The sequence below is a fragment of the Sinocyclocheilus rhinocerous genome, unplaced genomic scaffold (genome assembly GCF_001515625.1).
Source record: "Sinocyclocheilus rhinocerous isolate Xijiao unplaced genomic scaffold, SAMN03320098_v1.1 scaffold1763, whole genome shotgun sequence".
NCBI classification, from domain to species: Eukaryota; Metazoa; Chordata; class Actinopteri; order Cypriniformes; family Cyprinidae; genus Sinocyclocheilus; species Sinocyclocheilus rhinocerous.
The window spans coordinates 37,567-62,625 of record NW_015640500.1 but is presented as its reverse complement, the minus strand read 5'-3'; the positions used below and the strand labels follow the sequence as shown (position 1 = coordinate 62,625).

General features: G+C 35.4%; 2 protein-coding genes and 1 non-coding gene across 9 annotated transcripts in view; 1 reads left to right on the top strand and 2 right to left on the bottom strand.

The window, feature by feature from the left end:
• Nucleotides 1-11,965, bottom strand: part of eef2k (eukaryotic elongation factor 2 kinase) — a 20,750-nt gene extending 8,785 nt beyond the window's left edge. For 2 of the 5 annotated variants that reach the window (XM_016569425.1, XM_016569427.1), the window contains exons 1-13: nt 11,656-11,965; nt 10,997-11,278; nt 9,889-9,954; nt 8,357-8,457; nt 6,873-6,933; nt 6,719-6,756; nt 6,005-6,176; nt 5,756-5,905; nt 5,531-5,663; nt 4,374-4,501; nt 2,489-2,687; nt 1,002-1,057; nt 781-858 (exon numbers count right to left, since the gene is read on the bottom strand). In XM_016569425.1, coding sequence (XP_016424911.1) covers nt 781-858; nt 1,002-1,057; nt 2,489-2,687; nt 4,374-4,501; nt 5,531-5,663; nt 5,756-5,905; nt 6,005-6,176; nt 6,719-6,756; nt 6,873-6,933; nt 8,357-8,457; nt 9,889-9,954; nt 10,997-11,251 — 1,437 coding nt within the window. In that variant the 5' untranslated portion in view covers nt 11,252-11,278; nt 11,656-11,965. The remainder of the gene's footprint in view (nt 1-780; nt 859-1,001; nt 1,058-2,488; nt 2,688-4,373; nt 4,502-5,530; nt 5,664-5,755; nt 5,906-6,004; nt 6,177-6,718; nt 6,757-6,872; nt 6,934-8,356; nt 8,458-9,888; nt 9,955-10,996; nt 11,279-11,655) is intronic. The other 3 variants (XM_016569426.1, XM_016569428.1, XM_016569429.1) reach the window with 3 other exon arrangements.
• A 2,188-nt stretch (nt 11,966-14,153) lies between these two features.
• On the top strand, nt 14,154-14,235 carry trnal-uag (transfer RNA leucine (anticodon UAG)). Its single transcript has one exon. It is a non-coding gene; the product is annotated as a tRNA-Leu (tRNA).
• Nucleotides 14,236-18,412: 4,177 nt separating this feature from the next.
• The window catches only part of LOC107753296 (cytochrome b-c1 complex subunit 2, mitochondrial-like), a 14,827-nt gene continuing 8,180 nt past the window's right edge, over nt 18,413-25,059 (bottom strand). For all 3 annotated transcript variants that reach the window (XM_016569421.1, XM_016569422.1, XM_016569423.1), the window contains exons 7-14: nt 23,059-23,156; nt 22,431-22,488; nt 22,240-22,335; nt 21,162-21,361; nt 20,996-21,076; nt 20,424-20,500; nt 19,022-19,175; nt 18,413-18,759 (exon numbers count right to left, since the gene is read on the bottom strand). In XM_016569421.1, coding sequence (XP_016424907.1) covers nt 18,676-18,759; nt 19,022-19,175; nt 20,424-20,500; nt 20,996-21,076; nt 21,162-21,361; nt 22,240-22,335; nt 22,431-22,488; nt 23,059-23,156 — 848 coding nt within the window. In that variant the 3' untranslated portion in view covers nt 18,413-18,675. The remainder of the gene's footprint in view (nt 18,760-19,021; nt 19,176-20,423; nt 20,501-20,995; nt 21,077-21,161; nt 21,362-22,239; nt 22,336-22,430; nt 22,489-23,058; nt 23,157-25,059) is intronic.

Here is a 25,059-nt window from a genome sequence, read left to right as displayed (position 1 = left end):
GAATAGCTCGACACAACTCGTACAGGGGCAGAGTCTAGACCAGGGGTGTCAAACTCAGTTCCTGGAGGGCCACAGCCCTGCACAGTTTAGATGCAACCCTAATTAAACACACCTGATCCAACTAATCAAGACATTAAGGCTTATTTGAAAACTATGTGGTATGTGTGTTGGAGCAGGGTTGGAACTAAACTATGTAGGGCTGTGGCCCTCCAGGAACTGAGTTTGGAACTGATGACGGCACGGTTTGATCTTCGGCTGACCAATCAGCAGAAAGGGACGTTTAATTCCTGCCCACGTGTAGAAATAGAATATTCAAGCTGTTTATTAATTTTTCCACCCAAGAACGAAAAACGAACATTTAAGCAGAATTCTCGTTTTTCGTGTTTTGGAAAAAAAACGAAAAAGGAGCCGTTTTCTCATATTTCTACTTTCAATATTAAATCAAAAAACGAATGATCGAATGATACACGGATTAATAGCTTCTAATTTCAATTTCTTATTTAAATACAACAGTTGTAAATTCTTGGTTTAGTTTAAAATGTTCTGTATTTGTTTGGGTTTTAATGCTGAAGGTGACACCTTCAAAGAAATGGCTCAATCATCAAAAACCCTCATTGTTTTTGTGCCAGATACAAATAATGTTGTGATTAATATAACATAGTATAACAATATAATATATATTGAAAATATACAACATCATTTTAATATTTGTATAAAATTATCATCATTTTAATATTTCATTTTAATAATTGCATTGTCTAGCCAGCTGATAATCTGTACCTGACTGTGATGCTCGACTGAGTCTCCTTCACTGCGTTTCTCACTGGGGTAACCACTGTCTCCTCCATTCTCTGAGTCCTGTGAATGCAATTACATTTCACAGAAGTAATCAGCTTTGCATTGCTGCTAAAATCAACTTAAATCAAATCAGTTTCCACAAAATATCAATGAATTTAATGTCACTGTTAACTGTGGATATATATTCTTATTCATAAACTGACCTTGTGATCTGTGTTAGCTCGATATGCCTCATTCATTTCATTCATAAATGACCAGCCTGTAAACACACATAGACATAGTAGTGGGGAAATGAATAAAAATGAATGCACAGTTGTCCTAAAAAAAAAAAGCTGCTAAAGCTGTATGAACCTGACATATGGGAACAAACTTTACATTTCAGCTAGAATGTCCTGACTGCTGACAGATGTGAGAATGAAATTCACAAATAAAATATGTTGTGGTTGGTTTCTTTGTACACATGGATTGAAAAAAAATGAAAAATGTCTTAATCCAATGTGTTTTAATTGAACAAAATATAGTACTACGAATCAGGTTGCTGTTGATATTAATTGCTTGAACACTTTTGTTAATGCTGTTTCCAATCATAATATTAAATATTCAAAATGTTGATATTTTTTAAACAAGTATATACTCCACTAAATCCTTATATATGTAAGTTAGAATGTGTGTGCTTATAATACTAATCAAAACAATAAAAGGTTGGTGCATGCTGGCCCTGGAGGGTTACCTAGCAACTTCAACACCAGCTAATTAATATTCATGAAGTAAGCCATAGATACCATCAGCAGTGCACCATACACTTGGGAGGAACATAATTGAGCATTAGGGAAAACAAACCCTTACTACAATACTTTCCTTTTCATTGTCATTTCTATGGGGACATTTCTTATAAATCACACTGCTGCAGACAAGCATGTTTAGAGCAACCATTATTTTTACTGCAGTTTTCTGTTATGCATATTGGTATCAAAATATAAAAAGATGGTTGTGGACTTTTCCTTTGTAGGTGTCAAACAACACACTAAACTTTTAAGCATTTTGAAAGCATAGAGAACATTTCTTTCTAAAAATAGCCAAGCCCATTGAATATTTACCTTTGTTTTCCCATAGAAATAACTGGTAATTTTAGTAACATCACAACCAGCCAGTCAAAAGCCCACTTCAGTTCTCGGCCAGCTGACAACAAGTGGAGGCACTTCTTGTACTTTAAATATTTATATTTGAAAAAAGGGTTTCCAGATGGTTGTAACATCCTGACAGCTGACAAATTGTTATTGCAAAAGACCCTAAAAAAAGATTCATTCATTGTTTTGTCTGTTGCCTTAAGTAGGGGGCAACTGTTACACACTGATATTACCATAGACAATATGTGAAGGAGGAGATGGATAACTGTATTAATAACATTTAACTAGACCTGTCTGAAAAATACTGCTTTATTCAGTAAAGAAAGCAAAAAAGTGTGATACCACTGTTTTCAAATTGAACTACTAACTATAAATGTTATTAAAACCTACTTTTAAGCCTTTCAGTCTTTCTCCATTCAAGTAGGTTGCGACTGCATGCTTGTAACCTACACAATAAATATCTGCCACTGACTTGATCTGACTTGGCTTGAAGGGGATTTGATATTACTCTGGTGGACCACTCAAGTGCATTCACACATAGTGCTGGGTTAGTACAGGATTACCCATGGGTGATCGGCCTGCAGAGATGCCCATACTAAGTGGAGAACAGGGAATCGAGTCTGTGTCACTGCTTTCATCAACTGAGGAGGTCTCAGAGTGCCGCGAGAGGAGAACAGGCATGTGGCCGAGAGAGGTCGTCCGGACCCTGGGCGAACCACACTGCTCTTCACATCCACGGAGGACAGTCTTAGCTGACTGCTGCTAAGAAAAAAGAATTTATTTAGAAAACCTGCAGAAATGAATAAACAATTGCAACAATTTGTGAATGCAGCGCTAAGCGAGAATAATTTTATTCTGTTGGCCTGATTAGGTCAGCAATTCCAGTGATATTTTCACTGGCCACACCAAAAAAAAAAAAGCATATATTTTAATTAACTATCAGAATCAAAATATAATATTTTAGTATAGCATTTTTTTGTTAACCATGGAAAAATGGTACATCAATATATCAGCTATAGATGTGCTGCAGGATGACATTTTTGTTGGCCAAAACCCAGAAACGAGTTAGCATTTTAGCAGTTCCAGTTCCAACATCCTGAAGTCAAAGGGTTTTCTGAATGGGTTTTTGGGTAAATGGCTGAAATAAGATCTGTGGTTGACACAAGCTCGAGATATTTTTTAATGTTTTATTCTACAACATACAATACATCAGTAATACCTATGGAAGCCTGTTTCTGCCACGGAATAAAAAAGAAAAAAGGTAATTGCGACTTTTTATCTGACAATTCTGACATTTTTTCTCAGAATTGCGTGATATAAACTCGTAATTCGGAGAAATAAAGTCAGAATTGCGTGATATAAACTCGCAATTATGAGAACATAGTCTTTCCCCCCCCTCAAAACTGGACTTTAACTCGCAATTGCGAGTTTATATCACGCAATTCTGACTTTATAACTCGCATGAGAAAAAAAGTCAGAATTGTGAGAAAAACAGTCAGAGTTGCGAGATATAAACTCACAATTGCGAGAAAAAAAGTCAGAAATGTGAGATAAAAAGTCGCAATAAACTTTTTTTTTTTTTTTATTCAGTGGCGGAAACGGGCTTCCATAAATACCCGCTTCTATTAAGTAACAATATTTTACTTGTGGCTAATTGGGCCTACAGAGGTTGTAGGGGATATTAACGTCGAAAACGTAAACTTATCTACTCACTGGTCCATGTTTACAGACTCATTGCGTTTATAATTGTGCTCTTGTAAACTATTCTAATTCAAACTTTCAGGGAAAAGTTTTTTTAATAAATAGAGTTGTCTGAAGCTTAATGGTGGTGACACTAAAGTCATGCAACCGGGATGTTGTTCATCTATAGCCTGCATTTAGCTTTTAGCTTCTGCCATTGTATTAAGGCTTCAAAATTCATAAAAGTTATGTTCATTTGTGAAGATTATCGAGATGAACAAAACAAACACCGTGTCTACAATGGATGCGACAGTTGTCACGCCGCGCCACGTCGCACCGCAACAGCTAAAGTCGACAAAGCGACCGTTGCAAATCATTTGAATTTTGTGTCAGTACATCATAGATAGAACGAGGCACCAGTTTGCTGTCGGGGATTTGTCGTGTCGCACCGCGCTGCATCTAGTGTAGACAGCATCATTGATTATTGGGTTCTATAGTATTTTGTCGCGTCGTGCTGCACCGCTCGCGTCCAGTGTGTAGACACGGTGAAAGAATCAAACTTTTGTCGGTCACAAAGCTTATTTTTTTGCAATAATCCAAAAGCCGATGGAAAAATCCTACTGGGTTTTTCTCGAGGAAACCAGGGTGATGCTAACTTCCGGGCTGGCCTACAAAAATACGTCATCTCTGCAGCACTCTATATAAATATAGCAATGTCACTATTGAACAGCTCCATCAACTGGCCCAAATCTCTCACACTATCCTTACCAGCAATTTGTTGGTGCAGTCCAACTCTGCAATTTCAGAAGGGGACATGTCAAAACGAGTAAGGCCCATACTCCTACAGATCTTATTACACAGGTGAGAGTGGAAGAAAAGAGCCATGCCACGCACACCTGAAACACAAACACATAGACAATCACTACAAATGTTTCTCATGCTTACATTACTTAAACTTAAAGAAATAGTTCACTTCCAGAATAAAAATTTCCTGATAATTTACTCACCCTCATGTCATCCAAGATGTTCATGTCTTTCTTTCTTCAGTCGCAAAAAAGAAATTAAAGTTTTTGAGGAAAAATTGTTTTCCCCATATAATGGACTTCAATGGGGGCCAATGGGCTGAAGGTCCAAATTGCGCTTTCAGTGCAGCTTCAAAGGGTTCTACACGATCCCAGCCAAGGAATAAGGGTCTTATCTAGCGAAACGATTGGTAATTTTCTTTAAAAAAAAAAAAGTTAGATTTTCAACCACAAATGCTTGTCTTGCACTAGCTCGACCATACCGTTGTCACGTTGGAAAGGTCATGCGTGACGTAGACGGAAGAACCGACCCAGTGTTTACAAAGCAAACATGCAAAGAAAGTCAAATGGCCTTTACAACAAAAGGTAAAACAACGATGTCGGACGATTTTGAAGTTGGCGAAGAAAATGAGATGGAGTTTTTCGCCCTACCCTACCTTTTTTAACCGGAGTACACAGAAAAAGAGCTAATGGTGCGTGACCTTTCCAACGTGATTACGTCACGCACATAGCGAAGGTAGTGCAAGCCGAGCATTTGTAGTTAAAAAGTATCACAATTTTTTTTTTTTTTTATTGACCGATCGTTTCGCTAGATAAGACCTTTATTCCTCGGCTGGGATCGTGTAGAGCCCTTTGAAGATGCACTGAAACAGAAAATTGGACCTTCAACCTGTTGGCCACCAGTGAAGTCCATTATATGGAGAAAAATCCTGGAATGCTTTCCTCAAAAACCTTAATTTCTTTGCTACTGATGACAGAAAGACATGAAAATCTTGGATGACATGGGGGTGAGTAAATTATCAGGAAATTTTTATTCTGGGAGTAAACTACTCCTTTAAGACAAATCAAATTGGAAGTCTTCAAGTTTCTAAGGAGAAAAAAATGCAGGATGTTAATAAATACCTAGGTTGCCATCTCCAAAGTCAGTTCCCTTCTCAGTGTGGATCTGAGGGTCTGTGTAAAGGTCCCCAACACCCTGAATGTCCACCACTATCAGCTGGTGTCCAGAGCGCTCAAATGTGAAATGACTGAATGCCTAAAACCACAAACACATAATTGCCAATAAATAACCACACATCATTTCCCAGGGACAAAAGATTCAGATTTGTTACATTTTTGACAACATACCTGAGGTGTAAGCCGTATGTTATCGTCCCTCACAAAACCAGAGTTAGAGTTGTACTTTGTGTACTTTCCCTCAATGTAGTGTTCCAGGTGAAACAAAGGGCTCCCAGGGCGACTAGTCATTTCCACAATGCACATCTGCATGATGTCAACCTAATAATGATGGGATATGTTAAAGAAGTACAAAATTCATATATGATATTGTTTGAGTGGTTAAACCTGGTTTAAAAACTACATCCACCAAATAAGTACCTGTTTTGGAGGCCTGTGGCGATTGAACTCCTCGCCCCATAATTTAGCCTCCATTTGTAACCTCACATCCTCAAAGTAAACCTCTCTGTCCACGGTCTCCATGTATCTCTTAGCCACGTAGTTTGAGGCTGATTTCCAGTTGCTGCTGTGGGAAAAGTTTGACAACTTCTTCCTGTGAATGAAAGAGAAAAGAAAGCTACAGGTCAACAAAAAACAAAAAATAAATAGCCATTAAAATTATCACTTGAAAAATGGAAGATATACCAATAAGAAAGGGACATTCCAACTAAAGGGATTTATATTTTATAAAACATAACAAATATGTTTAATACAATGTTGGCAGGCTGATTAATGTGGTGAATATGAGTTCAGAAGTAAAAGATGTGTCAAGCAGTGTCAGTAATGTCCTGCAGCGTGACAAGTAAAACTACTCTACACATAATTTTTCTAACACTTTTAACATTATAATGTGCAATTTATAATATGCAATTAAACAATTACATGGAATATTTGTACATCTAATAAAAAAAAAACATTAACTACAAAAAGGTTAAAAGGTGAATAAAAACTATGGAAAAACTTGACTACAATAACAAGAAACTGTACAATTGTACTTTTACTTAAAACCAATGCTCATTAATAAACAGTAATATTTATCTAGTCTATGGTATATATATATATATATATATATATGATTAAATTGGCTTGACTTACGCTCTATAGCATTCCCTCATGGCTCCTTTTCCAAACACCTGTGAAAAAATAGAATAGAATTTAAGTAGAATTTAATTAATAAAAAAAAACATAAATAATCAGTATTAACACATTTACTTTCACAGAAAACAAGTGTATTATAGTGCCACAATACCTGAGAGGAAACCTTGATAAATATGTCGTCTTTTGCCCATTTACCAGTAACTGCATTGTATCTAAAGAGCAAGAACACATGTTTACACTTTAATCACTTTAAATATAGCTTTCTATTCCCTTTCATTCTCAGGAAGTAGTTCTCAAACTTTTTCCACAGCAGCAACTGGAAATCAGCCTCAAACTATGTGGCTACATGGAGATGTAAATGTAACAAATGTAAATGTATTTTACCTTAAAAAATGTATCTTCTACATTATGAAGAAAAAAAAAGTGATTATTCGTCTTCATTGGAAGAGTTAATGAAAGAGTTAATAGAGCAAATACTGCACAATGGGCACAGTCCTAAAAGCAAACGCCCAATATTTACACAAGTAAGTGCTGTTTTTCCCCCCGTTGCCCAGAATACTGTGTACCATGTAGACCTACCCATCAGACGCAGTTGTTTAATGGCAAACACAGCCATTGGCTGGAAGTCAAGGGATATTTTAGAGGTGTGAAGTTACAAATGTTTAAAAATAGAGTCTTGAAACTGGGAGCGGACCCCTTGTGTTTTTATCCATCTAACATTATTCTTACAGTGCTATTTAACATGCGGTGAGACGTTCTGAAATCATATGAGATTGAGGAGTTGTGTCAGGTGTCTGTGATGTGGCATAGTGGTAAAAACTCAGGACTGGTAACAGGAGGAAACCAAAGTTCAGTGATGATAGGGCACAAGGGTCAATCTCATGTGCAGTTTGAGGACTCACTAATTAAAAATATTTGACATTTTTCAGTAATATGAGAGCAGCTCAGGTGTTTTCAAATTAGTGCAGTAACATTCTAGTTTTAAGTGGATTTTGTGTTTCTGTCATTGTAACTGAAATCGTTAATTTATTCAAAACCCTAATTTTTATATTTCATATATTTTTACTGAGGTAGTTGTTAATTTAATTAGATAATTCATCCAAAAATGAAATTCTGTCATCAATTACTCACCCTCATGTTGCTCTAATCCAAACCCATAAGACTTTTGTTCATTTCTGAAACACAAGTGAAGATATTTTCGGTAAACAGAGCCTCAAAAGTGCTTGCTTGATGTGGGAGAATCAATGAGGTTTGTTCTTGCGTATCAAGCAAGTACAGTTGACCTTCTGTTTACCATTTTTGATGCTTCTTGTATGTGCATTGATCAAAGTTTATATGTGAATAAATGTCTAAATTTAATCTGTTCATCATATAAAGTGTGTCTCTGCATCAAACCACTCGATTCAAGTCAAAGTTTTGGTTGGATGGACAGAAATATTTTCAATTGTGTTTTGAAGATGAACAAAAGCCTTTCAGGTCTTTTCCCAAAGATTAGCTTGACCTAGCTTGTAGCTTGGCTGTCTAAAGATTCAAATGAGCTTCTCTAACACTGCTTATGTGTTGCCTCTTGCTGGATTCAAACCTCCACTCCATGAACAGTAGGTCAACACTTCAAAAGGCCCCATATTTACTCACCTGTATCGAGTGCAGCGCTCTGTCTCGATTTCCTCCAGATGGAACTCAGCCCAAGGATCTGGCATGGCTTTGGCTTTCTCAATAGCATGTTTCCAAGTTGCCTGATCAAGAAAAAATGAAGTTGTTTGAAAAACTTCCACATCCTCCTGTATGGGTGGAAAAACTGAAGATGGTAGAGATCCACGTTATATTTTACGGCTATGTGCAAGCACAAAACAATGGTTGGGAAAAGAGGGAAGGTACTGGAGGAAAAGAGGTATGCTACAATAATGGTCATGCAGGAATAAAAGGACAAAGAAAAGCTTGAATCAATGCTGAAAGTGTTCAGTAGACATTAGGTGAGGGATCCCAGTTAAAAAAATTAAAGAAATACCATCAGAAAATCTGGAATTAAAGTAATTTTATCCCAATCAATTTGAGCAAGATCATATAAAAAAGATTGCTCATTAAAATATTTCATAAAATGATTATTAAGACATCCTGTTCCCTTTAGGAATCAGAATTGAAACAAGAATTGTTAAATCCCTTGATTCCCGTTCCTGTTGGACAGGTACTCCAACAACAAGTTGCTGTTCTGTGATCCTGCTAAGCATTTTGTCAGGAGCACACACCCCAGGCTTGGTTATTTCCTGAACTTTGTGCTTTGCAAATTCTGAATAACAGCTGTAAGAGATCTAGTTTACTTTACTACAATACAGTTATAAAAGTTTCATCATGATCCGAGTGTCATCAGTGAAATAAACCTGACATGCGGCAGACATGACACGATATCTCAAAATAACCAGTAAACGTAGATCCTGTGGCCAAGTACATTCAGCCAATTATGTATTTCCTTTTGAAAGGTCACAGTGAGACAGTGAGTACAAATATACGTCAGACACTAGGAAAGTGTGGGCTCCTCTTTACAGGGAACCCATAAAGTATGGAAACATTATCCATGTGTCATAAGACATAGCATGATATAGGTATTCATAAGCAACACAGTATCTGTGTTGATAGTTTTATAACGTGTTTTTTTTTCTATTGAAGTAGAAAAGTCTTTTACTATGCTAGGTTAAAAAAGCACTAAAAAGTATCATCTTCTCTACTATGCATTAAATCCAATAAGCATTCAAGTTTATACAGCTTGGACTTGGAAATTATGGATAAAATGATGATATGGTCAAAATCATCACTTGCCTAATAATTGTGCACACAGTGTATATATATATATACAGATGAATTGTTCAAAAAAAGAGATAACATGCATTTCGAAAATAGAAAGTAAACTGTACTCGACTTACAATATTAGCCATTATATCAACAATAACAGATCAAATATTTTTGTCTGTATCAGACACACGTTCTTTGCATCCCTAATAGATATTCTTTTCACAGCGAGCAAATGCAGAAGGAATGAAAGGGAAAATAAGGTGAAATAAAGAAAGATCATGGATTCCAGGCTAGATGCCACAATGTAAGATGGATTAATACAATCTGGGAAAGAAACAGTAAAGGTGAAGGGTAGAAATCGAAACTTGTATTAAACATACCCGGCCTTTCTCAGTTAAAGAGCCAAACCTGACAGAGTGCCCATCTTGCTCGGTTTCATTTTTGTTCTAAGGAATAGACAAACCCACTTGTTTAAGCACAAAAATATTAGTATAAATGCAACCTGACTTGTTTACAGTAAAATTTACTGTCCATGAGGTTAAGGAAGTCACATCATGAGAGCTTGAGAGAGCTCCATATATGGAAGTGAGTTTGTCACAGAGATGGGAGGAAAACAATTTTTGCATACTGTACATTAGTTCACTGCTGCTTCTGATAACAGCACAAAAAGCTTTGTGGTTAAGAAAAAAATATTTGTTCACTAGTTCTCTGTGGTACAGGCGATCTTTTTTACCATTACAGATACAGAGAGGTCATTGTCTAAGTAGACATGAACAAGACAAGGACGTTCTTGGATTACCACCAAAATACGATTATGAAATGGATAATTCCAGTTCTGGATAATGATACAGCATTACAGCAGTACAGCATTGCAGTCATGCTAAAATACATAATGTATTCATCTATGCTACTGCAATAGTATGATATAGCTATTGTAATAGTATGAAATAGTATGTGAAACATTATGCATTGATTAATGTGTCAAACACTAGTATGTCACATGTCTATATTAATCAAATGTGTAATTCAAAAATAAAAACAGCTATTGTACATTTCTATGTAATTTGTGTCAGAGGCATTCACCACTATTACATTGTGGCATTCAGTTGCTGTATACTGCACCTTTTTGAAAAAATGTTATGCAAGTACCATAAAATTCTGATACTACACAGGATAAACATGCTGTGTACTACATAAATAGCACAAATAGTGGTATGCTGGTCCAAAAATAGCCTTTGTTTACATGCTAGGGACTACATTTATCTAGGAAGACGCTACTTCATGTATTTGCTTAATACAATAACGTAATGAATGTCTGTGCCCTTAATATTTTTATTATGTAGTAACAGCTTTATAAAAGCAATATGACACTCAAAGTCCAGCTGTATTGTACATATATGACCTATATTCAAAATTTTAGCACAACCTATTGTACCGTATTGCTTACAGTAAAGTGTTACAACTGTAGATTAACTGGGAAAGACTCACCCTGTATGTGAAGGAGTTTTTGGGCAATGAATTCGAAAACTGCTGGTTGCAAACGACGTTCTTTGGGTAGTCAAAGAAGCCTATAGTAGGGCTTATTGGGTCGTCGGTGATGGAGCAGATACGGATGTCATCTTCATCATCATCACTTGCATTGGACTCTTGGAAAGCCACTCCACTCTTAGCACACCCATTCCTAGGTCCATCCCGAGGACTTCCCACCTCCTCCATACTAAACATGAGCTCCTCCTCAGCCATGATGTCCCACTGTGTTGTGCACCAGAACTACAAACAAGCACATTAGACAAGCACAAGTGTCAAATCCAAACAAGCACAAGAGTCAAATACAGCTACATCAGCAGATTCGTTTCAAGAAAAGATGAACTGAGAAACGAATGATCAAGAACAGGTTGATCAAATGTGAAGGTATTCGCTAATCTCAGTCCCGAGATAAACCTGTTCCTGTTCATGCATTCCATTATATATACTTAAAACATCAGTTTGGAATGACAAAATCATTACGTTTTAATACATTCAAGTTACACCGTCATTCGTTTTAAGCTTCAATTTAATGTAATTTGCTGCATAAATACTATTAACAACAAAGCATAACAGCTCAAAGGTACAGAGCGCAAGAATAAGCAAAAGTGCATGTCACATACCTTACGTTAGAATGAATAAAGCTGCTAGATTGAAGACATAACGAAAACAGGAGACAGATAATATCACTTATCTCGAATCGCCTTCACACCCTTTCTAAAAAAGGAAGCCAAATCATCAATGAATTGCGCGTTTGAACGGAAGTTTCAGCTGCGGTTGTGTCTCAAGCACACTGGCCAGTGACAGCTTTACTGTGCCTCTGTAGAAATGTGCTCTACGTGTCCTGGACTGCGAGCAAATGTTGATTCCTCTCAGGACAACGACAAAGCTGCATTTAGCCCTCTAGTGGGCTGTAACAAAAAATACATTCGTTCATTTCATTTCAGAGAAACATTAGGTATCTGAATATGTAAAGTAAACAAATATACAATAATTAAAATACACAAACAGATTTCCATTTTTTTTTTTTAATGTCAAAAAACGTCAACTTGATATTCAAAGAGAGCCACGTGCCATAGTCAATCACATGGCCTTTTATGGGGGAGCTCATGTTGTTATCGATCTCAACGGAATATTACGAATTCTACTAAGGCAAGGGCATGGCTCATGAATATTAATTTATTCGTGCTAGCGTTTCCTGGACACATAGAGTAAATTAATATTTATAAGCCAAGCCTTCAAGCGGCCACATTCCAAAATCAAATCAAGTAGGCGCACTAGGTCCACGTCACGTTACCTAATTAATATTCATGAGAGGACCCTTCACCATAGTAGAATCGCATGTTCGCGGGGGCAGGGCAGGACTCCACACTGGTGAGGACTAGCTGCACGTAGCCACTGTGAAAAAGAACAGATCCGCCCATCACACTGAAGCGGCGTACATACCGAGCGGACATTTTTGTGTTCTTGCTTGGTATTCATTTTGTTGCCAGTGTCAGCATCATCACATGTGAAGCCAGTGCTGGGTAGATTACTAACAAATTGTAGTTACTGATTCCAAATTACATGACAAAAATTGTAGTAAGTAACGTAATCCATTACATTACACATTTTAGGTAGTATAATCAGATTTTTTATTACTTTTAGATTACTTTTGACCTAACTTGACATTGATTTAAATAGGTCAGTCTTGTACCATACTGATATAAAAATACAAAGAGTAAGAAAATATATTCCATTCATTGTAATTTAACAACATGAAGAGCACTAAACATTACATTAAGTTAATATTTCCCAAACTGGGGTTCGCAAAGGAACTGCAGGGGGTTTGCGAGTTTAATGAAAAGCTAATAATTAATTAAATAATAAAAATTTAAAATGAAAATAAATCATTTTAAAATAACATCGATTAAAAATACTAAAAACGTTAATATTTTATTTGTTTACCTGAATGTCATATTACCATTAACCAACGTCGGAGAACCACGAACAAGCAAATGTGATGCTTAATTATTAAAATATTTATTTTAACATTTCTACATCTCGACTTCAAGTAAATATATTAGGTGAAAAAGGTTCAGATGGTTCAAAAAAGTTTGGGAATGCCTGCATTACATGTAAATGAGAAATAATGTGAATTTGTGCATTTTAATGTGTGTTGAAAGACAAAAGCCTTCAGAAGACATAGTAACACATGGTTAAATAACATACTGAGTGATAATTCAAATAAAAATTAATGTGTTCACCAATAACTAGTTGATGCAATGTTGAAAGACTTCTTAAACCTGAAATGATTTTTGTAAATCCAGTGGTCAAATGCTGTGTAGCCACCTGACTAATGACTGGTCTTTGGGTGAATGTCCACAAAACTGGAAGACTTTCTGAGCGTATATAAGCGGTAGGCTATTTTAGAAACATTTATCTATTTTAGAACATTTAAAAAAATGAAAAAGAGGAATTAGGGAGAATCAATAAATTATGAATAATGTATTGCTTCTTTTTGAAAAACATGTAATCATGTAAACAATAAAAAAGTAACTGTAGTCTGATTACTAGTATTTTAAAATGTAATTTAATCAAATTGCAAGTGCTTAATTTTTGGAATCTGACTACGCAATCCAGATTACGTTACATGTAATCAGTTACCCTGTTGTTCCGTGACATTTCTAACGATTCGGTTTTATGACACTTGCAAAATTAACAAGTAAAAAAAATTAATAACGATTGAGCGGTGTTTGTTTAAAGCAAGTCGATAGGCTAAGTCCAACTTGCAACTTTTTTTATTATGAAACATTAAGATTGCTCATTTTTTATTACACTAATCTTTCAGCTATAATTTTAAAATGTAATTTAATCAAATTGCAAGTGCTTAATTTTTGGAATCTGACTACGCAATCCAGATTACGTTACATGTAATCAGTTACCCTGTTGTTCCGTGACATTTCTAACGATTCGGTTTTATGACACTTGCAAAATTAACAAGTAAAAAAATGTAATAACGATTGAGCGGTGTTTGTTTAAAGCGAGTCGATAGGCTAAGTCCAACTTGCAACTTTTTTTATTATGAAACATTAAGATTGCTCATTTTTATTACACTAATCTTTCGACTGTGAAGTCTCATGGTAGCGTGGCCGAGTGGTCTAAGGCGCTGGATTTAGGCTCCAGTCATTTCGATGGCGTGGGTTCGAATCCCACCGCTGCCAATATATTTTCTATTGTATTTCTTAAAGACGTTCCATATATAAAATTAGCATATAATTAAGCACACAAACGTAGCTATATTAAAGCTTTATATATAGAGAGGTTAACATTAGTCAAATATGCCATGCATGGACAATTAAAATGCCACGGATTTTGTCATTTTTAATATCATGCAAACCTGTTCTCCTTTTTAAGGTTACTGTACATTATTTTTGTTCAATTGATTCTAACAAGGTTACATATTATATAGGCATTTATCATTCCTAAGAATATATAGGCCATACACATAGGCAACAGTTTTCCAAGCTGGTCAACTCACCTGAAACATACACGAGTGGCCTGGAAATGACATTGATAGCAGAAATTACAACGTTCACTTCTGATATTAAACGCAGGTGTAACACAAAACACAGTCAATTCATCCATAACGTTAAAAAAGCTGTTCTTACTTGGCAATTTAAAAAAAAATTAATTTCATTACAACCTCCATAATTCAAAACCCCAAAAGACATTTATTAAATATTAAATGTCAGGTGATTAAGCAGCACGGTTTGTACTAAGATTAATGTGGTCTAAAGATCTAAAACTTTGAATGTACTCTTTTGGTGTACTGATGCTTTAGTACCATAGAGTGTAAAAAACAAACAAAAGTTTAGTACACAGCTCTTAGAAATTATTGGTCAATTGCGCCATCCAGCGGTCTGATATCTTCTAGTATTCACCATCGCCCAAAACAACTGGATGCACTATTCATCTATTAGTTTGATAGATAGACCGATAAATTGTAATGGGTTGTTTTTTTCCATAATGGAAGCTTTAAATATGCATTCGGTAGATGTATGGCTAGCGTTAGCATCGCAGTTTTTCGTGTTAACGTACTAGTACCGATTGCACTATTGTGTTAAACACTATAGCATGATAATGAGTTTTATGTAAATTACACTAGTGAGTTTTAGAAATCAACACAGTAAGTAATTCCCTTACCCATTCAACAATAAAAAAGCAACCAGGACATCACTAACGTACTCGGGATTTTCTCTGTCATCAAATCTGTCCACATTGTGTATGAAGTACCGACGTTTACGCTTGTTTTTGTCTTCGTCGGTCTTTCTGTCTTTAACGCTTTTCTGCTTCTTCGCCATACAAGTACTAATTCTCCCGTAGTGTTCGCTGCTAAAGCACTATTATCAGTGTGCTCCATTGTCGCGATTCTCGTCACCGAACAACACCACGCTACTAGCGTATCTACAGAGGAGGCAGCCAATGAGCGTGATGAAACGTATTCAGTCAAGAGCAGAAAGTGATTTTCTTTGTCTTTTGTTCTTTGATTAACATGACAGACAGCAGCAGGAATATTGGACTGTGGTCCCTTTAAGAGTTTATCCACAGAGACTGACCGGCCGGTCACCGATCCGGGCCGATCATGAGGAAAATCGTCCAATTCCGATCCCTGGTCGATCGATCAATGCATCTCTATTTTTGGGTGAACTATCCCTTTAAGTAATTTACAAAAGGGCATAATGATGATATCAATCCTTGCAGTTGCAATTCTATAAACGTTTTTATTTTTTTTTAACTACGATGCTACACCACCACTAACAGTAAAAAAAATTAAATAAAATACAAGTATAATTGATGTGACTTCCTTCCTGGAACATGGACAAGAACGTGAATAACTAAGAGTTTTCAAAAAAATAAAGAGTCTCCTATAATATTCAGGATTCAACACTAAATTATGTCATTTATATTGAGCTGAGGACTGAGCGTGCTTTAGTGCTACACAATCCACTTGCACAGTGGATTAAAATATATCTCAGATCATGAGTTTTGTGACTCAGGACAGTTTTCACAAGTTATAAAATTAAATATAATATTATATGAAAGATATAGCCTGTAGCTTTGTCAGGTTCAATTAAGTCATTTAATTTAACCAGACATCTCAAACGGTAACAAAGTCAGATTAACTTGACCCTGCAAAGCCTGAGATATGAAATAATAGTCAGAACAATGCAAATAAGAAAAATGTAACTAAATGAGATCTTTAAAATGCATATCAATATCAGTTGTCACTCTAAATCTCCCAATATGTCTTAGTAAGAGGATATTTAAATGGTTAGTTTTTTTTAATCAAAACTAGTTTTCATTATGAAAATAAAATGATGACTGAGAGATGGACAAATCAACGTTTCTCATAAGGTCTTTTACTTGCTAAAAAAGTATGAACCATCCATCAGACAATTGAGGGGATGTAGTAGATTGTGTTCAACATGTTTTTTAGCAAAGTTTTGACCATGTTGATTTCGAAGACTTAGAAATTTGTGTATCAATTATGATACAGTAGACTTTATAGGGTTAAACTTTAATTGAGCTACATAAAAGATTAATGTAAATGTAATGTCAGTATCTTTCTTTAATGGAGGTCTGCTGGACACCAACTCCTCAAAAAATGTGAGTAATTAGTTGAAAAACTGCCAAATCCAGCTTTACCGTGGGAAACTCCATTCAAAGTCACTCCACAGGATATCCTGTTCTCTCCCTCTACACATCTTTAGAGTGAAGCCATAAAGCATAGTTATGATTTCATCTCATGTGTACCCCCTTGTCAGAATCTACCATCAGCCTCGTCAATGTATAGTGCACTTTTTCGGATAATTTGGATCTTTTTTTTTCTTGATAATTTTGAGTAAATATTGTGTGAAACCAGTGTATACATTTGCTATATATATATATATATATATATATATATACCCAATACAATGTTTATTACATTGCTTTTACAGCTAAACAATTCTAAGGACATGAAATATTGAATTATCTTATTATGGGAAAAGGAAGAGAGCTGGAGTGATACGACAGAGATGAACGTAGCACGGCTACATAGGTTGCCTGGGACAACAGACAATTATACATTTTAGCTTCATTACGAAAAACATTTTATGAAAATTTTACAATTGACCCGTCAGAATCAAGTATGTAGACAGACAGACAGATAGACAGACAGATAGATGATAAGTGGATTTATATCTGTTATATTGTGGAGTAACTCAAGTGTTCATTTTTCTTCATTGTGCTGTGAATGTTTTCAGCATTCAGAGAGCAATGTACTTTTTGTTCTCTGCTACATCTCTTTGGGACAAAAAATTAAGTAATGGCTGGTAAACGGCTGTTTTGTGTCATATTTGATTAGGAGGGGATCTACATAATAAATTGTGAAAAAAAAACTTTTATTCAACAAAACGAATGCAGACCCTGCTGGGGCCAATAACGTGTTAAAGGCACAATATGTAAGATTTGTTTTATGAAAATATCCAAAAACCACTCAACTCCCATGATTCCACACTCAGTCACAGCGTCATCAAACTACGCCTTTGTTTATTTTGAATACGCGCCCTCTAGCGGCGAAAATTACATATTGTGCCTTTAAAAGTTTTTTTTGTTTGTTTGTTTGTTTTTTATTTGAGCATTCAAGTTTAGTGGAAAATGTGAGGATCCATTGTAAGATTATTTGCAGCAACAACATTCTATTAACATTATTACCACGTTTACATAAGAGAACAATCTTCCATCTAATTAAGTGCTAGTAGATCTCATCTCTGTGGAAGAGATGAAATCTAGATATTTATTTTCATTTTATAAATTTTAAACACTGTAGTGAACGCAATAAGGCTATTAAAGAATGCATATATATATATATATATATATATACACTGTATATGCACGCACACACACACAAGGGCGTTTGTATGTTTTTACCTGACATTTGCTCAATTTAAATCAGTTAAAAAATTAAGTGCTGTTCATTGTATATTATGAATAAACATTTCTTTCCGTTATTTTATAATTACTGTAATAAATATTACACAAACCTAAACCATCTTTCTGAGTGTTCCTCAGCCTTTTGACCATTGAATCACTCTTTTCATATTTTTTTCCCAGCCATTCATGATTATTGTAGAAGTATTTTTAAAACAATTTTACAATCTTATACAGTATTTTATACGTATATACATATTGTACTAGCAAAAGCAACTTCTTAAATATTTTACCATTTATTGTAAAAACAAAGCAGCAAAACACCACTAGTCATTTAATTTCAATGCAGCCTGATCCATTGATGTTATAAAGATCTCAAAGTTTAAGTTGTAAGAGGATCACAAATCACAACTTGTTTCATAAATGTTTGTTGGTGTTGGTAAGATACTTTATTAATTTACATCTATACATTTCAAATGGACAAGTGTTGAGTTCTTCTCTTGAGGTTAATCCACTTTATATAATATTACAAATATCAAGACAGACATTTGATGACAACCTTATTATTATGCTTATTTTATTTATTGATTTTGGACAGGAACAATAAAGATATCATGAAAATGTCCTCATTTCATTATAATGAAATGAAGAGTTAGACACTGTTGAAAGATAAAGATGATGTGTGCCCATCAGATTTCATCAACAAAAGGTGTGTTGACCAAGTGTCCAGTGGAGGCCATAGTCTTTTTGCCAGACATGAATTTTTTTGCAACCTGAAAAACAAATGAGAAATTTTGTTATACAAAATTGCACTCCAAAAGATAAAGCATTATAGTAAAATAGCCTTATTGTACAGTCAGCTATAAATAACACTAATGTTAATATAGGAATTATGTACAGTACACTATGATTCTCGGAATATTCTTCAGTTCACAGGTTGTCTTTACCCAGGATTGAATCTACGATATTCTTGTGTTGCCATCCCAGAGCATTTACACTGGGTTACTGCAACCCTAAGAAACAATAGTTGCTTACATTGACAACATCAGCTGAAGACACAGCATTGATTTTCTGGGTAACAGCTTCAGGAGAATGGTAGGTACCCTCTGCAAGCACTTGTGAACCAATAGCTTCCATTAAGCCCTCAGAATTCTCAATGGACATCAGGTACTCAGCCGTCAACTGATTCCTGCTCAGACAAAAACATCATTCATTACATTAAAACATGTATTATAAAACAGATAGTTCCGGTCCTTGATTCTGATTGGTTGAGCCACGTTCGAAGCTGTTGTAAATTACACTACAAACATATGCTGCGTCCCAATTCGCCTACTTATACTATGCCCTAAAAGTATGCACTCTTTTTGTGAAGAAAAAGTACATACTTTTGAGTATGTAGAAGAATAGTAGGCAAGCGTAAGAGGATCACAAATCACAACTTGTTTCATAAATGTTTGTTGGTGTTGGTAAGATACTTTATTAATTTACATCTATACATTTCAAATGGACAAGTGTTGAGTTCTTCTCTTGAGGTTAATCCACTTTATATAATATTACAAATATCAAGACAGACATTTGATGACAACCTTATTATTATGCTTATTTTATTTATTGATTTTGGACAGGAACAATAAAGATATCATGAAAATGTCCTCATTTCATTATAATGAAATGAAGAGTTAGACACTGTTGAAAGATAAAGATGATGTGTGCCCATCAGATTTCATCAACAAAAGGTGTGTTGACCAAGTGTCCAGTGGAGGCCATAGTCTTTTTGCCAGACATGAATTTTTTTGCAACCTGAAAAACAAATGAGAAATTTTGTTATACAAAATTGCACTCCAAAAGATAAAGCCTTATAGTAAAATAGCCTTATTGTACAGTCAGCTATAAATAACACTAATGTTAATATAGGAATTATGTACAGTACACTATGATTCTCGGAATATTCTTCAGTTCACAGGTTGTCTTTACCCAGGATTGAATCTACGATATTCTTGTGTTGCCATCCCAGAGCATTTACACTGGGTTACTGCAACCCTAAGAAACAATAGTTGCTTACATTGACAACATCAGCTGAAGACACAGCATTGATTTTCTGGGTAACAGCTTCAGGAGTGCATCGATCTGCACTTCGAATTCTAACCGGAAGTAGTAGACCATACTTTTTTAAACATACTATGATTTGGTGGTTTTTATTTATATCATTACACTTTATTTGCTCTGTTTTATTCTGTGAAACCTTACTACGTATATGGAATAAACATTTTATAAAAGCAATAAGCCCCATGAAGCATAGTTTACAGTGAATTTATAACAGCTAAGGGGGTTTTAGGGGTTTTCTAACAACGCCCCTTAGCTGTTATAAATTCACTGTAAACCACGGCTTCTTGGGGCTTATTGCTTTATTAAAAAATGTCCAAGCAAATGAACTCACTTAGCTCTGCTGAGGTCAACTGCTGCAAGGTTTCCTTGTGCAATGTCATTCACTTGACCGACTGCTGCTTTGATTACCTGAACACAAAAATGAACACTTTAAGAACACATACTTGATCTTTAACTCTCATGGGTAACACCACAAGTTTTATTCATTACTGGACTAGATTTAACAACAAAGTGCTGTAGCATATCAAAATCACTGGCTATTTTACTGAAGTTTCACATTCATTTTTTATGAAATCATGTAATTACGTCATTGAATCATTCATTCCAAAACACTGATGCATTCATGAATGAAACACCACTCTGTGTTGCTCATAGACACTCAACAGTTAATTCTGTTTTTACTTAATTTAGAACAGTAAATGGTATTACTGTGCTCAAAATTAATATAATAAATATTGATTCGTTTACTGAACTATTGCTTAATTATGGCTTATTTTTGATTATGACTTATTTATGACCAAAGGAGATGTTTCCTGGGAACCAAACCTACGCCTTTGGCCTTGCTAGCACCATGCACAGAATAAATTCATGTCAACACCAGAGCGTAATAAAAATCACACATACATCTTTGGCAGCGTTAGCCTGGCAGATGGTGTAAACTCCAAACAGACCAGAATCAGTGTAGTTGGCACTGAAGGCAGACGCCTGCAACAAAGCAAGACAGACAGTCACAAAGAGTCCTTCATATAAAATCTTTTTTAAGCTAAAGGTCACATAAGGTGATACTCACATCAAAAGGTTGAGCGGTGACCTTTGAGATGGCCTGACTCAGTTTGCTTGTAGTGTTGGAGCCTCTCTTGACTCGAGGTCCTGCTCCAAGCACATGCTGCAGTATGCTGAATGCTGTGGCCTCAGCTGATGTTGCACTTGCACTTTCGCTCGCCACGACCGCATGAACCAGTCCTCCTCCAGACTGATGCCTCAGCTCACCTGGAGAACACAGCCAGAGACTTTTAGTGACACTAAAAAAGCACTTGTCTATTGCTTTATCCATTGCATATCTTTGTCTCATGTCATTTCCAACAATCATCCAATGACAATAAGGTAGAATATAAGCATCTCTTAATTCTAGTGATGGATAAGTCTTATTCCAAAACATAATCAGCTGCCTACCTAGACAAATTTCAAACCCCATGAAACAAAGTTATATTAGCAGGAGAGATATTTTCATTCTAGAGGAGCATTTTATTATACAATATATTTGTTGTTATGTACATGACAATTCATCAATATTATTGGTTTGCTTCCCATAAGAAAAAGTCTATCAGTTGGAAAAGCATGTATTGCTAAAATTTGCTTTAGATAAAAGCATCAGCCAAATGAGTAAATGTAATGTATCTATGAGTAACTGTTAGGTGGTTGCTGCCCATTTAACGTGATTAAAATTAGTCCCTTATAAAGGTCTATTTTAGTTTGGATACTGCTTTAGAAGGTAGCAGTCTATGTAGGCGGCAGGCAGACAATTCACTAGATTCAGTGATAGAGCCATAGACAAGCTCCTTACATTACTGACAGTAGCGACCTGAAAGTGAGACTTTTATTGAATATGTTAAGGTAAATGTATTGTGTTGTATTCTTAATACTGTTAATACTATTACTAATAATTATTGATGCACTCTACCTCCACGGTACACAGCTTTGGAACCAACAGTGCCTGTGATAGAGCCATAGACAAGCTCCTTACATTACTGACAGTAGCGACCTGAAAGTGAGACTTTTATTGAATATGTTAAGGTAAATGTATTGTGTTGTATGTTGTATTCTTAATACTGTTAATACTATTACTAATAATTATTGATGCACTCTACCTCCACGGTAGACGGCTTTGGAACCAACAGTGCCTTTTCCACTGCGGATGTTCAGGAATTGCTCCCCAACCTGCTTAAGCACAGCATGATCCACACCTACACAATAACATACAGTACAAGTGACTGATTTAATAGCCTTTTTTGGGCCATATTAAATCTTCTCCTTTAATAAGGCAACAATTTCAACATACCAAGACCAAAAAGGGCCATTCTTGCACTTGTGAAGTTGTTCTGAACAAAGGTGTGCATCTGTGAAAAAGGACATAATAATACAGAGAACATCAAAATGTAACTTTTATTTGCAATGTGTAATACACAATTATTTGCTGTACCATTTACGCTGTGGTAGATCAATTTGTGCAGGTGCAGGACTGTTATATACATGTGTGATTTACATGTTGTTTACTGTTGTCAAGCAATGTAGTAACTTGGTGCATTACTATTCTACAGCTCTTTAACAACAACGTGAAATCTTAAAGATGAGTGTCCAGGTGTTACATAAATTAGACTTATTCATTTGTTATGATTCATTTTTGTTTGGTTTATGTCCATGAAGTTAGAAATAAAAGGATAAAATCAGATGAAGTGCCTTTTCATTTCTTAAAATATCAATTTATAAATGAAAATCCAAACAAATTATCCATTAAATTTCCAGCAGAAATAACTATATCACGATATATATTGTCACTATGATATGAAATGATGCATAATTTGGACAAGACCCAAATGCTACAAGAAAGATTCAAATTAGTTTTTACAACAATACAAAAACACTGATGAGCCGTATCCATTTGTTTTCCCTTCACAGCGTTGCCTTACCTGATCTGTGGTGATTTGGCCGAGCATGTAGTCTGGACAGTACAAGGAATTGGACAGGGCATTCTTATAAGCTGCAGCATGCAAATTCTCAATGACACCTGAGGCACAAACAAATAGATAAAGAATGAAAACAAGAAGCAGAGACATTGGGCCTCATTTATCAATCTAACGTAGAAACGAGCACAGATCCGTGCGCACAATAGGGCTGTCAAAAAAAAAAATCGAATTTCGAATATTCGTCGAATTTAAAATAAAAATTTGAAATTCGAATTTTTCGAATTTCGAATAAAAATTCGAAATTCGAATGTGGATGTTAAAAATCCACATTCGAATGCAAAAATGTTGCATTCGAATTTTAGGTGTGCGTCAGGCAGCCTTATCAGTGGCGCACGAAATGCGATGACGATGTAAGTGTCATTGCATTTTAATGTTTTTCATAGCTTATCCAGTTGAAGCCACTAGATGCGGCGCTGCTACATTGTTCATTCAAAATATTGCAGAAAAAGAGAACAATCAATGCGGGGAAGATATTGTTTACGTCAAAACCGATGCACAGAATGCATATTTATCGCATTTTCTAGAGGGACATCTATCAGCACAGCTTTTTTCCCCGAACAGAAATTATGCCTTTTAAATTCGAATATTGATAATATTTAAGTAAAAAATTCGAATTTAGTTTTTCAGCCATTTTGACAGCCCTAGACAAATCAACTTACGACAGAGTTCACGTGTGATTCATGAAACATTCGTATACCGCCAATCTCATCGTACGAATGATCGAACGTTGATAAATAAACAATCGTCATTTGAATATCACGCCCCTAAAAACACCCTGGTTTAAAAGCCTTGCCCCTAAAGTTTACGACACAGAGAAGCAAAACCCAGCCAAAAAGAGGAAGTAATCTCATGAAAGAGAAATTTATCTTACTCCAAAAACACCCGTTAACCTTGTAATTGCAAACAATTAGGCTACATTAATTAATGTAATTTATATATTAAAATACTGGTAAATATAAACAGTCTATTTAGTTCCCCTCACTCTACAACAAATGTTTTAAATTTAACGGTATTCAGAACAGAACAAGAATGAAAAATAAGTAGTTATAAAATTACATATTAAACTATAAAATAAAACAAATTAGGCTATAGTGACATTCATTAAAAACAGCATACAAATGTCAAGCAAAACTGAAACGGCATTGGGCTCACGAGCCTGCCTCATACCACAAGAATCCAAATGTTTCCATTTTTGCCATATTTGTAGCATTTGTTTGCATAACTATTATTCATTATGTAGCCCAAACATGGCTTTATAATTCACTCATGTTCTAATATCCGTGTAAAATGTTTGTTTGGGCGCTGCACGCTGATTTTACAGTGGACCTTTTAAAATAAACAGTGTAGCTTTTATGTTTGGTTGACTGCATTTTAGTTTGATGATGAATGGCTGAATGTCAGGCAATGGTAGAACTAATGTTGTTTGTGTGTGCGTTAGGCGCCTGTGCGATCAGATGGATTAAATCAAATAAAGATATAAAGAAAATAAATAAAATGCATTAAGAGTGTTACAAAAATGAGTGTAGCCTATACTTGTTGCACAGTGTTTTAAATATATTATAGCATATTATGTATTTTGTGTGATCCTATTTATTTCATTCCTTTTATATAAAGCCCTGTATAAAACCAAAAAAAAAAAAGACATTCTAATCTTAATGGTTAACGATTGACTAATGAGCTTCGTTTGACGGTCAGGAGAATAAAAATGAACAAAATGCTGTCATTCTACAATTCTCCACCATATTTACTAAGCTGCGCGCAAGTTCAGCTCAAAAACTAACTTGTGTACACGAGCTGAGACCAGACGTGAGATTTGATCGTAGCCACCACTCACGTCCATATTGATAAATTCCAAGTTTTGCGTTGAAACGACCGTACGCCCAATTTTCTCTCGTACGTTCGTTTCGTAAATGAGGCCCAGTGCCTCAGAAAAATGTAGTTAAA